This window comes from Pagrus pagrus (assembly GCF_965226575.1).
Source record: "Pagrus pagrus genome assembly, chromosome: 6".
In the NCBI taxonomy this organism is placed as follows: Eukaryota; Metazoa; Chordata; class Actinopteri; order Spariformes; family Sparidae; genus Pagrus; species Pagrus pagrus.
This window is the reverse complement of record NC_140190.1, coordinates 313,218-326,490: the sequence shown is the minus strand read 5'-3', so window position 1 is coordinate 326,490 and position 13,273 is coordinate 313,218. Positions and strand designations below refer to the sequence as shown.

Below are 13,273 nucleotides of genomic sequence, written 5' to 3'. Positions count from 1 at the left end.
TTTGTAGTTTTTGTTTGTTGTTGTTGTTTGTAGCTTTTGTTTGAAGTTTGTTTGTAGTTTTTGTTTGTTATTTTTGTTTGCAGTTTTTGTTTGTAGTTTTTGTTTTTAGTTTTTGTTTTTAGTTTTTGTTTGTTGTTTTTGTTTGTAGTTTTTGTTTGTTGTTTTTGTTTGTAGTTTTGTAGCTGAGTGAGCACCCTGTGTGTCCAGTGCTGCTGCTCTGCAGTCTGAACTGGTCTCCAGTGGATCCAGTACACACTGTTCTCTCTCTGCAGCTCAGATGGTCTGTTGTCGAGTCCGGTCTCCATGGAAACGGATCCTTTGAGTTGAGCTTCACTAAAACAAAACCAGTTGAACTTTGCTGAGCTCAGCACACCTCAACTGGTTCCCAGTTTAACTGTTGAGCAGCAGAGACTGTGAACGCCTCACAGACCAGACTGAAACTGTTTTAATGTACAAACACAAACACACTTTTTACAGAGGACACAATGATGTAAGAAGTTAAAGAAACGTTTGTCTGGAGCTGCGTGGGTGGAGCTCAGAGCTGAAACCTGACGGATGTTTCCAGCACACAGGTGGTGCTCCTGACGGTCTCACATCATGTTCTCAGACCTGCAGGTGGAGATCCTGGACTGATGGAGGCTGACAGGTTCAGACTTTAACTAACACACCAGCAGATCACTCAGAACCACCCTGACATCGTTCCATCCTGTTTGTGGAGCCTCGAGTGGTCGTTGAAGGAAGTGCAGTGTTTGTTTGCTGCTCATGCCAGACAGAAATCTGAGTTCTGATCCAACCTGTAATATTAAGGAAGTGCTCAAGTCAGCGCTTCATATTTTATTTAGTGTGTTTCTATCGTCTGGTACTTCCTGTCCAGATAAATGAATTATCGATTGCCATGCTGTGGCCCCGCCCACACCACTGACCTCATGGGTGAAGACACCGGCCCCTAGTGTCGGAGCAGGGCCGAGTCTCTGCTGCGGTGACGGAGCTGAAAAACTGTGTACTGTCCCTTTAAAGGCTGAAAATGTGTTTTTGTTATTGTAAACATGTTCTAATGTGTGTGTGTGTGTGTGTGTGTGTGTGTGTGTCTCAGGGTCAGTGAAGCTCTCTGTCAGCAGGATCGACTGCAGCTCCTCTCAGTGAGTCCAGTTTACACACCACACACACACACATGAACACACACATATTAATAAACCCACATATGATCACACGTGTGTGTGTGTGTGTGTGTGTGTGTGTGTGTGTGTGTGTGTGTGCGTGTGTGTGTGTGTTTGTGTGTGTGTGAAATGTCTAACCTCTGACAGCAGCAGATATTTGAAACCTCACACAGACACACCCTGCAGCCTGTCAGCTGATCTGAGCTCTGTACACTATTGCACTTATTGATCCACACAAACACACACACACACACACACTTTTCCACTTCCTGTGTAGCTGTATCATGCTGCTGTGTCTCAGACATCAGCAGTAACTGTAGTATGTACCTCTGTGTACTGTGTGTGTTTACACTGTAAAAAGTATGTTTGAATGAAGTACTGCTGACCTGTCAGAACACTTGAATACACACTGCAATATACACAGTAATACACACTGCAATACACACTGCAATACACACAGTAACACACACAGTAATACACACAGTAACACACACTGCAGTACACACAGTAATACACACTGCAGTACACACAGTAATACACACAGTCATACACACTGTAATACACACAGTAATACACACTGCAATACACACTGCAATACACACAGTAATACACACTGCAATACACGCAGTAATACACACAGTAATACACACAGTAATACACACTGCAGTACACACTGCAATACACACAGTAATACACACTGCAATACACACAGTAATACACACAGTAATACACACTGCAATACACACTGCAATACACACAGTAATACACACTGCAATACACACAGTAATACACACTGCAATACACACTGCAATACACACTGTAATACACACTGCAATACACACTGTAACACACACAGTAATACACACTGCAATACACACTGCAATACACACAGTAATACACACAGTAATACACACTGCAGTACACACTGCAATACACACAGTAATACACACTGCAATACACACAGTAATACACACTGCAATACACACTGCAATACACACTGCAATACACACAGTAATACACACTGCAATACACACAGTAATACACACTGCAATACACACTGCAATACACACTGTAATACACACTGCAATACACACTGCAATACACACTGTAATACACACAGTAATACACACTGCAATACACACTGCAATACACACAGTAATACACATCGCAATACACACAGTAATACACACTGCAGTACACACTGCAATACACACTGCAATACACACAGTAATACACACTGCAATACACACTGCAATACACACAGTAATACACACTGCAATACACACTGTAATACACACTGCAATACACACTGCAATACACACTGTAATACACACTGCAATACACACAGTAATACACACTGCAATACACACTGCAATACACACAGTAATACACACTGCACTACACACTGCAATACACACTGCAATACACACAGGAATACACACTGCAATACACAGTAATACACACTGCAATACACACAGTAATACACACTGCAGTACACACTGCAGTACACACAGTAATACACACTGCAGTACACACTGTAATACACACAGTAATACACACTGCAGTACACACAGTAATACACACTGCAGTACACACTGCAGTACACACAGTAATACACACTGCAGTACACACTGCAGTACACACTGTAATACACACAGTTTCTGCTCTCTGACTCCATTTCCCATCATGCCTCAGGAGAAGAGGAAGTGGCAGACTGAGATTGAGAACAAGAAACGTCAACTGGAGGACGACAGGAGAGCACTGCAGCACCTGAAGGTGAGACAGGCAGACAGACGCACAGGCAGACGGACAGACACAGACAGACAGACAGACAGACAGACAGACAGACAGACAGAGGGACAGGTAGAGACAGACACAGACAGACAGACAGACAGACAGACAGAGGGACAGGTAGAGACAGACACAGACAGACAGACAGAGGGACAGAGGGACAGGTAGAGACAGACACAGACAGACAGACAGACAGAGGGACAGGTAGAGACAGACACAGACAGACAGACAGAGGGACAGAGGGACAGAGGGACAGGTAGAGACAGACACAGACAGACAGACAGAGGGACAGGTAGAGACAGACACAGACAGACAGACAGACAGACAGAGGGACAGAGGGACAGGTAGAGACAGACACAGACAGACAGAGGGACAGAGGGACAGGTAGAGACAGACACAGACAGACAGACAGACAGAGGGACAGAGGGACAGGTAGAGACAGACACAGACAGACAGAGGGACAGAGGGACAGGTAGAGACAGACACAGACAGACAGACAGAGGGACAGAGGGACAGGTAGAGACAGACACAGACAGACAGACAGACAGAGGGACAGGTAGAGACAGACACAGACAGACAGACAGAGGGACAGGTAGAGACAGACACAGACAGACAAACAGACAGACAGACAGAGGGACAGGTAGAGACAGACACAGACAGACAGACAGACAGACAGAGGGACAGGTAGAGACAGACACAGACAGACAGACAGACAGACAGACAGGTAGAGACAGACACAGACAGACAGACAGACAGAGGGACAGGTAGAGACAGACACAGACAGACAGACAGACACACAGACAGACAGACAGACAGACAGAGGGACAGGTAGAGACAGACACAGACAGACAGACAGAGGGACAGAGGGACAGGTAGAGACAGACACAGACAGACAGACAGACAGACAGACAGACAGAGGGACAGGTAGAGACAGACACAGACAGACAGGTTCCGGGTCGTTCCGGGCCGTCAGGTGACTGTTGCGGTGCAGATCCAGAGGTGTGGTGACTCTGAGCTGTGAGGCTGCAGACAGAGCAGCTGCAGAGTAAAAATATCTGCAGCTGATCTCAGATCAGCCCAGTTTAATGCAGGAACGACAGAAACGCTGTGACTGCATTCACCGTCAGACTCACCGCCGCCACTTTAAAATAACGTTGAGTATTTTTATCGCAGCTGCTCACATTTGATCACATGACACATTCAGATGAACAGTTTCACATATCATCTGATCTGGAGTCAGTGATGAAGTGATGCTGCAGAACCACAGAGGACCGGACTGAGCTGAACACAGAGAATATGGACTGCATGAACGCTCAGTCGGTCCTCATTCACCATCAGTCCACAGTTATGGAAGTTTAAGAAAAATGATACAGAATCTGTTAATAATTATTCAAATGTTTTTATTGATTTTCACATGATATACTCACAGTAGTGCTCAGTACACAGAAAAGAGAAAATAAATAAATAATAAGGATTAAAATAAAAATATAAATAAATAAAAATAGAATAAAATTAGGAAATTAGAACAGAGAAATGAGTATATACAAAGTAGCCATACATACACATATATGTACACGCATAACTGCATATACAGAGCTACGTACAAACACAAATGGGGGGGGTTAAAACTTTGGCTACACTATATTAAGGTTAGGGAGTTCATCCTCAAAATAGGACACAAACGGTTACCAAACTTCATGATATCTATGGGTTGTGCCCCGGGCAGTGTATTTAAGTTGTTCAAGTTTGAGATGGGACATCACCTCCTCCACCCAACGCCTATGAGAGGGGTGTGACCTTCTTCCAACTTAGGAGTATCAGACGTCGAGCCAGTAGGGTAGAGAATGCTATAGCCTCGGCCTGGTGCCTTGTTATTGGTGTCTCCTGAGGGACGACCCCAAATAGTGCAGTCAATGGGTTAGGACTGATAGATTTATTACACATATATGAAAATTTACCAAATATACCTGTCCAAAATAGAGTCAGTTTCGGGCATAACCAAAACGTGTGGCTGAGGCTAGCTGGTTCCTGCCTGCATCTGATGCAAATCGGGTCTAACCGGGGGTAGATTTGGGCTAGCTTAATTGCAGATAGATGTAACCTGTGCAGAACCTTAAACTGCAGCAACCCATTTTGATTACATATTGACGAAGAGTGTACCAATGTAATTGCTGCCTACCAGTTTACATCTGATATGGTGGTTCTTAACTCTTCCGCCCACAGCCTTGCTAATTGGTTAAGTGATATGACGGCAACCCTCTGGATATTATCATATAACACAGACACCAGACCTCTGTCAACTGGGTCCATGCTCAAACATTCATCCAACCATGTACTCTGAGGAGTTTTTAAAGAGAAGTGTGTTTTGACATAACTCCGCACCTGCAGGTATCTAAAGAAATCTGACTGAGGGATACTGAAGTCTTTCTTTAGCTGCTCAAAAGAAATGAAGTGCCCGTCCTTAAAAAGGTCCATCACACATTTAATCCCTCTCCTATGCCACAATTGAAAAGATGGGTCTGTGAGAGATGGGGTAAAATTGATGTTCGCTAGAATTGGGGAAGTGACCAGAGCTTGTTTAAAGGATAACTACCGTTTTTTACAACCTGGACCTTATTTCTAGGAAAATATATGACCATTTACTCACCCAGATAACTTTGGTGTCATTTGGCGTCGTTCGGACGAAATTAGATCCAGTGTAGCGCCGATATATCCATATAATGCGAGTGATCGGGGCACTGAAGCGCAGCCTCTATGAGCATTATCTGCCACGAAACTAGTTCATTTCACCAATATTTTGTTACGATACGCTAGTGCTATTCCCCTCTGAGTCCGGGCTTGTCTGTTATCAACATCCTTGTTTAAGACACCCAAGTAAGTAAAGCTATCCTTACTAACAGAGAAAGGAAAGTCCTGGAATGACATCTGGCGTGCTTTGTCATTTATGGGGAATAAAACGCTTTTAGTTAAGTTTAACTTATAACCTGAAATTTGCCCGAACTTGGTGATGAGCTCAAGAGCAATTGGTATAGTAGTACATGGATCTGAGAGAAAAAGGATAAGGTCATCCGCATAAAGTGATAGTTTATGCGAATGTCCTGCCCTTCGCACTCCTACCAGATCAGTGGTCTGTCTTAACATTATCGCCAAGGGTTCGATGGCAATATCAAATAACTGGGGGCTCAGGGGACACCCTTGTCTTGTCCCCCGGGAGAGAGGGAAATAGTCTGATATTATCTTGTTCATTCTTACTGAGGCTTGAGGTGCCGTATAAAAATGTTTAATCCATGAACAGAAAGTAGGACCAAAGCCAAACCTCTCTAGCGCGGTGAACAGATAGTTATATTCAATCCTGTCGAACGCTTTTTGTGCATCCAAGGACAGTATTAGCTCTGGCTCAGAATCTGTTAATTAAACACAAATTAAGACAAAACTGAAATGAAAATGAAAAGTCAGTCATTGTTAATGGATTGCTGCTCTGACAGTAACTCTTATTAACAGTTTATAATCTATATAATCTACTGCAAGATCAACGTTTGCATCCTGATTCTGGTTTGGTTGGTCTTGTGTTTCCACTTCATTTGATCAAATCAGGATGTTGAGTCAGGACAGTTCACTCTTCTTGTTTTGTACAGTTGAAACTATCAAATCTCATCAACATAAAAACATTTAATTACAATAATTATCATCAGCCTCAGACTCGATAATTATTGAACCATGTCACTGATTGTTTTAATACTTTAACAACGCTCAACGCAGCCTGATTGTGTTTCCTGTCTGCGTCCAGTCGAAGGCACTGAGGGAGCGCTGGCTGCTGGACGGAACTCCGACCGCCGGACCAGAACAGGATGAAGTGAAGAGACAGCTGGAGCAGGACGAGGCCAAAACCAGGACCCTGGAGGAGACTATCAACAGGTCTGAGATAATCTGGTTCAATCCAGGAGTCTGGATCAGACTATCAACAGGTCTGAGATAATCTGGTTCAATCCAGGAGTCTGGATGACATGATGACATGTAAACACACATGTTGATGTGATTCAGTGAGTGATGACATCATCGTGGTGAACGTCCTGTCTGTGTGCTGCAGGTTGGAGCAGGAGCTGGTCAGTCTGGAAACTGGAGGTGTGTGTGAGACTGTAACACACACTACTGTGAGTACACACACACAGACACACAAAACACACACACACACACAGACTCACATTACAGTGTGGCTGTAATGATCGGAGCAGCCTGTAGGTGGCGCCATCAGATTCAGGTTGACTGATTGTAGTTTATTTTGTATGTTTCTGTTGGACTACAGTGACTTTTATTGCGAAGTTGAACTTTCTGTCTGTGTCTTTGTGCCGGCAGGTGTCATCTGGACCAGTTGAAGGTACGTTGTTGTTGTTGTTGTTGTTGTTGTCGTCGTTGTCGTTGTCGTTGTTGTTGTTGTCGACCCTCTCACTGTGTCTCTGTGATCAGCTGTACAGGTCAAAGGTCACAGCAGCCGTCAGCAGGACAGACCTGCAGCTTCACCTCAGATAGTTCAAGGTGAGACTACTCTGTTCTACCTGTAATCAGATTACAGTAATCAGATTACAGATGGTATCATAGTAACCAGAGTAAAGTAATCCTGTTATATCGGTTACACTACAGTAATCAGATTATTTTAATTGGATTATCATGAGGTTATTGTAATCAGATTACAGTGTTGTGATGACCTCACACTCAGAGCTTCAGTCTTTGCTGTGTCTCTGTTCCCATGAGCCTTTGCAGAGGTCAAAGGTCATAAAAGCCCTCGAATGAACAAAGCGAGAGAGGCGACGGACGAGATGAAGAGAGGTGAGTCTCTTAAGTCAGCAGAGAGCTCTGATTGGCCAGCTCACAGCAGCTGTAGGGATCTGCTAAACCAAAATGTCCGCCTGCTGGATGAAAAGACAAAATCACTTCCTGTCTGTCTGTCTGTCTGTCTGACAGTCTGTAACTGATGTTTAATCACAACTGTGACACACAATCAATATAAAAGAGACTGAGAGCCAAACAAACATGGCCGCCCCATGGATGAAGGTGATCGATCAGTTTGAGTGTCAGCTGATCAGAGAGCAGCTCACCTGCTGCTGACGTCTGCAGGTCAGAGGTCACAGCATGCAGACAGGTGACAGGAAGAGTTTAGGTTCAACAGTGACATTTAACCTCCTGTCTGTCTCTAACAACTCTGTGTGTGTGTGTGTGTGTGTGTGTGTGTGTGTGTGTGTGTGTGGTGTGTTCTTCATGTCTTTAATCTGTTTCTGTCTGATTTGCTGTCTTGGAGTTTTAAAGGAGCAGTCTGTCTGTCAGATGTGTCAAGACGTGTAGTTTAAAACAAACTGAACAAACATTAGAGTGTACTGAAGTTAGCATGCTAACCAGCTAGCCTCCTAACAGCACTGTGCAGCTCAGAGGTGGCAGAGTTCAGTCGCAGGTTGACCTGCTGACCCCCGACCCCTGAGGTCTGACGCTGTCAGCTGAGGACAGAGAGCAGTGACTCTGCCTCCTGAAGTTTTGGAGCTGCCTTCGAATTCTGGACGTATTTTACAAACTACACCTTTAAAGTCAGCAGCAGAGTGTGTGTGTGTGTGTGTGTGAGTGTGTGTGTGTGTGTGTGTGTGTGTGTGTGTGTGTGTTGACCCTGTGTGACCTCCTCTGTCCTCCTCCAGCGATGTACTCTGTGGAGATTAAAGTAGAGCGGGACAGAGTGACGGGGGAGACACGGGTTCTGTCCACTAACACCAGACTTCCTGTTGACCTCTCTCACCAAGGGGTCAAAGTGTACGAGGACGAGCAGAAAGGTGATGATGTCATCAAATAAAAATAAAACATGAGCTGCTTTTAGAAGAAGAGACAAGTTTTAGTCCTGAAGAACCAGAAGTTCATTAAACATCCACACATCAGCTCTGAAGTAAAACCTGACTCGCTGCACCTCCTGCTGCTCCTGCTCCTCCTCCTCCTCCTCTTCCTCTTCTTCCTCCTCCTGTTGCTGCTCCTCCTGCTCTTCCTCTTCCCTTTCCTCCTCTTTCTCCTCCTCCTCTTCCCCTTCCCCTTCCTCCTTCTCATCTTCCTCCTCCCCTTCCCCTTCCCCTTCCTCCTCCTCCTCCTGCTCTTCCTCTTCCCTTTCCTCTTCTTTCTCCTCCTCCTCTTCCTCTTCCCCTTCCCCTTCCTCCTCCTCCTCCTGCTCTTCCTCTTCCCTTTCCTCCTCTTCCTCCTCCTCATCTTCCCCTTCCCCTTCCTCCTCCTCCTCCTCCTCCTCCTCCTCCTCAGCTATGTACAGGTGTGCTCTGGTAGACTGTGACATCACACAGAATAATGTGTTCCTATTGGTCAGTCAGGTGTGTGACAACCAGGTGCGTCTGTCTCTGTCTCTCAGTGGTCCATGAGATGAACGGTGAAGATGGCGTCCAGCTGCTCAGCCTCGACGAGGTCGAGGAGCTCATCCACAAAGCTGACGAGGCCTCAATGATGTCACAGACTGTTGCCACGGTGACCTCTCTTCCGACAGCGGAGGTCCAGGAGGAGGCGGGTCCCGAGCAGCAGCCTCTGGTCGCCACGGAGATCACAGGGCTGGAGGCCAAGGTGGGCGATGAGGTAGGCGTGGAGGAGGCGAGCGCGGAGAAGCCAGTCACCATGGTGTTCATGGGATACCAGAGCGTGGAGGACGAGGACGAGACGAGGAAGGTGCTCGGGCTACAGGGGACGGTGAAGGCCGAGCTGGTGCTCATCGACAATGGGAAAACTTCACCTGGCGAAGCGAAGGAGGAGCCAGCAGCTCCGCCTCCGCCCGTCTCAATTGCCCCGCCCCCCTCCACCAAACCTGCAGAGGCAGCGGTGGTGGCAAGTAACGGGGAGACAGCAGGGGAGGCGGAGGGAGGAGCGGTGGAGATGAAGAAGGAGAAGTATCCATGTAAGTGCTGCAGCGTCATGTGATGCTGCGGGGGCGCTGCTCTGAATATAATCATCTGAAAACACAGACGGAGACTTTCAGGACAAAAACTACAGGAACTAAACTCCACCCACTGCCTCAGCCCCGCCTCTAACAACATGACATCATTTCCTGTTTCTCATCTCCTCTGTTTTATAAAACTTTACTTTTTATATTTTCTTGAAGCCTTTTTACTTTTGTACTCCTCGTGTGTCCAGCCTCTGGTTAGCATTAGCTTTAGCATTAGCACTAGCATTAGCCCTGCAGTCCTGACCTGTGTAACACGAGCCTCCTCTGATAGAAACACTGAATTAATGTCGTATTTATTTGGTTTTGTAAGTTCCTCCTGCTGCAGATTCTGTCTGTCGGAGTCTTTTTAGCTTCTTTTGGTTTTATAAAAGAAAATAAAAGTGAGCCAATGGCTCGACTCAACAAACTGCTTTTGTATTTTTGTGACATCACAGACGCAATCGACATCATCACATCATCACGACATCACTGCATCCTAAACTTGCAGATTTCATCACACGACTGATGAGCTGATTGATCACTAAGCCCCGCCCCCTCACTTTCTGACGCAAGCCTGTGATGACAGACAGGTGAGCTCCAGCAGGTGTCTGATGATCCTGTTTCTGTTGTCATGGTGACATGTAATCAGATTACATATCAAACATCAGTGAAACAAAAATAATCTTCACATTTTATTAAACTAAAAATATATAAAAATGTATTTATATCATTAAACAACAAACGAGGGAAGAGGTCCAGTCTGAGCAGAACCACAGACAGACAGACAGACAGACAGACAGACGATCCGGTCCAACTCATCAACTGTTCCTCGCTCAGTGCTCTGCTCTCAGGGCGGCCATGTTGTTGTTGTTTGAATCCTTTCTGCAGCTGATCAGTCAGTGAACACAACATGACATCATCTTATTGATCAGAGCCGCAGCTCCTGTGTCTCTGACGTGCAGCAGTGAGACGTCCTCAGAGACGGACACACGTCAGGTTTAAATGGCTTCATGTCTTCCATCGACAGATCTGAACTGGTCTGCTGACGACACAACGATGATGGCCGACAGAAGAAATGACGAGCTGGTGCTGGTTTGTTTCAAAGGACATCCTGAGGTGAAAATATCAGCAGCAGAGAAACCAAAAAACATCTCAGCTTGATGTTTAATGAGCCCAGTCACATGTTCACGTCGTCACATCAGGACGCCCTGTGACACCTGACGTGTCTCCATGGAGATGGACTGAGCCTGTAACTGTTGTCAACGTGGTGTTCATGGTCTCTCCGGCTTCACTTTAAAGCTTCAGTTCAGGATCCTGCAGCCCAGAGTCAGCATGCTCACAGGTCTGTATGATGTCATCAGACTGGGTGTGCTGGGACAATGGTGGGACAATGTTCGGACGATGGTGGGACGATGTTGAGACGATGGAGAGAAGATGGTGGGATGATGTTGAGACGATGGTGGGAAGATGGTGGGACGATGTTGAGACGATATTGAGACGATGGTGGGACGATGTTGAGACGATGGTGGGACGATGTTGAGACAATGGTGAGAAGATGGTGGGACGATGTTGAGATGATGGTGAGAAGATGGTGGGACGATGGAGAGAAGATGGTGGGACGATGTTGAGATGATGGTGAGAAGATGGTGAGAAGATGGTGGGACGATGTTGAGACAATGGAGAGAAGATGGTGGGACGATGTTGAGACGATGGTGAGAAGATGGTGGGACGATGTTGAGACGATGGAGAGAAGATGGTGGGACGATGTTGGGACGATGTTGAGACGATGGTGGGAAGATGGTGGGACGATGTTGAGACAATGGTGAGAAGATGGTGGGACGATGTTGAGACGATGGTGAGAAGATGGTGGGACGATGTCCCTCACAGAACTTTGAATGTCATTGACAGGTCGTCCACACACACTAAGGCTGTTTGTATGTAAGATCTAATGACAGGACTGTTGTTGTTGTTGTTGTCTATGAGACTGTAAATCATTGTTTATTATCATTAGATGTGACCAGCTCATATTTGTTATTATTTAGTTGTGTAAATGTTTGGATGAAAAGTACAAATGGTTAAAGTTAGCTGAGGTAACCATGGTTACCAACTCCTGTGTTTCAGGTCCTCAGTTTGTCCTCAACCTGTTGAACTAACAACCTCATCTGAACTCTTCTCCTCCTGCAGGACATTAACACTCACTGCATCAATAAATGTGGACAAGAAAATTATTATTATTATTTTACATCGTCTCTGCTGGTCGCCTGACTTCTGATCCTGAGTAAACAATATTCAACAGGAAGAAGTTGAAGCTAACATCACCTTTAACTGAAGTTTAAGTTTCAGGAACAGTTAAAGATTCAGAAACCGTTAAAGTTTCAGGAACAGTTAAAGTTTCAGAAACAGTCAAAGATTCAGGAGAAGTTAAAGTTTCAGGAGAAGTTAAAGATTCAGAAACAGTCAAAGATTCAGGAACAGTTAAAGATTCAGAAACAGTTAAAGTTTCAGAAACAGTTAAAGATTCAGGAACAGTCAAAGATTCAGGAGAAGTTAAAGTTTCAGGAGAAGTTAAAGATTCAGAAACAGTCAAAGATTCAGGAGAAGTTAAAGTTTCAGAAACAGTTAAAGTTTCAGAAACAGTTAAAGATTCAGGAACAGTTAAAGATTCAGAAACAGTTAAAGTTTCAGGAGAAGTTAAAGTTTCAGGAAAAGTTAAAGTTTCAGAAACCGTTAAAGTTTCAGGAACAGTTCAAGATTCAGAAACAGTTCAAGATTCAGGAGAAGTTAAAGTTTCAGAAACAGTTAGTTTCAGGAACAGTTAAAGATTCAGAAACAGTTAAAGTTTCAGAAACAGTTAAAGATTCAGGAGAAGTGAAAGTTTCAGAAACAGTTAGTTTCAGGAACAGTTAAAGATTCAGAAACAGTTAAAGTTTCAGAAACAGTTAAAGATTCAGGAGAAGTTAAAGTTTCAGAAACAGTTAAAGTTTCAGAAACAGTTAGTTTCAGGAACAGTTAAAGATTCAGAAACAGTTAAAGTTTCAGAAACAGTTAAAGATTCAGGAGAAGTTAAAGTTTCAGAAACAGTTAGTTTCAGGAACAGTTAAAGATTCAGAAACAGTTAAAGTTTCAGAAACAGTTAAAGATTCAGGAGAAGTTAAAGTTTCAGAAACAGTTAAAGTTTCAGAAACAGTTAGTTTCAGGAACAGTTAAAGATTCAGAAACAGTTAAAGTTTCAGAAACAGTTAGTTTCAGGAACAGTTAAAGATTCAGAAACAGTTAAAGTTTCAGAAACAGTTAAAGATTCAGGAGAAGTTAAAGTTTCAGAAACAGTTAAAGTTTCAGAAACAGTTAGTTTCAGAAACAGTTAAAGATTCAGGAGAAG

The 13,273-nt window shown here is 44.5% G+C and overlaps 1 protein-coding gene across 7 annotated transcripts in view; it reads left to right on the top strand.

The window, feature by feature from the left end:
* The window catches only part of palm1a (paralemmin 1a), a 14,802-nt gene extending 4,450 nt beyond the window's left edge, over positions 1–10,352 (top strand). The window contains exons 2-10 of one of the 7 annotated variants that reach the window (XM_084354485.1): positions 1,094–1,139; positions 2,853–2,933; positions 6,736–6,863; positions 7,036–7,099; positions 7,302–7,323; positions 7,413–7,481; positions 7,707–7,772; positions 8,627–8,758; positions 9,334–10,352. In XM_084354485.1, coding sequence (XP_084210611.1) covers positions 1,094–1,139; positions 2,853–2,933; positions 6,736–6,863; positions 7,036–7,099; positions 7,302–7,323; positions 7,413–7,481; positions 7,707–7,772; positions 8,627–8,758; positions 9,334–9,890 — 1,165 coding nt within the window. In that variant the 3' untranslated portion in view covers positions 9,891–10,352. Of the gene's footprint in view, positions 1–1,093; positions 1,140–2,852; positions 2,934–6,735; positions 6,864–7,035; positions 7,100–7,301; positions 7,324–7,412; positions 7,482–7,697; positions 7,773–8,626; positions 8,759–9,333 lie in introns of all 7 variants that reach the window. The other 6 variants (XM_084354484.1, XM_084354486.1, XM_084354487.1 and 3 more) reach the window with 6 other exon arrangements.
* The last annotated feature ends 2,921 nt before the right edge of the window (positions 10,353–13,273 follow it).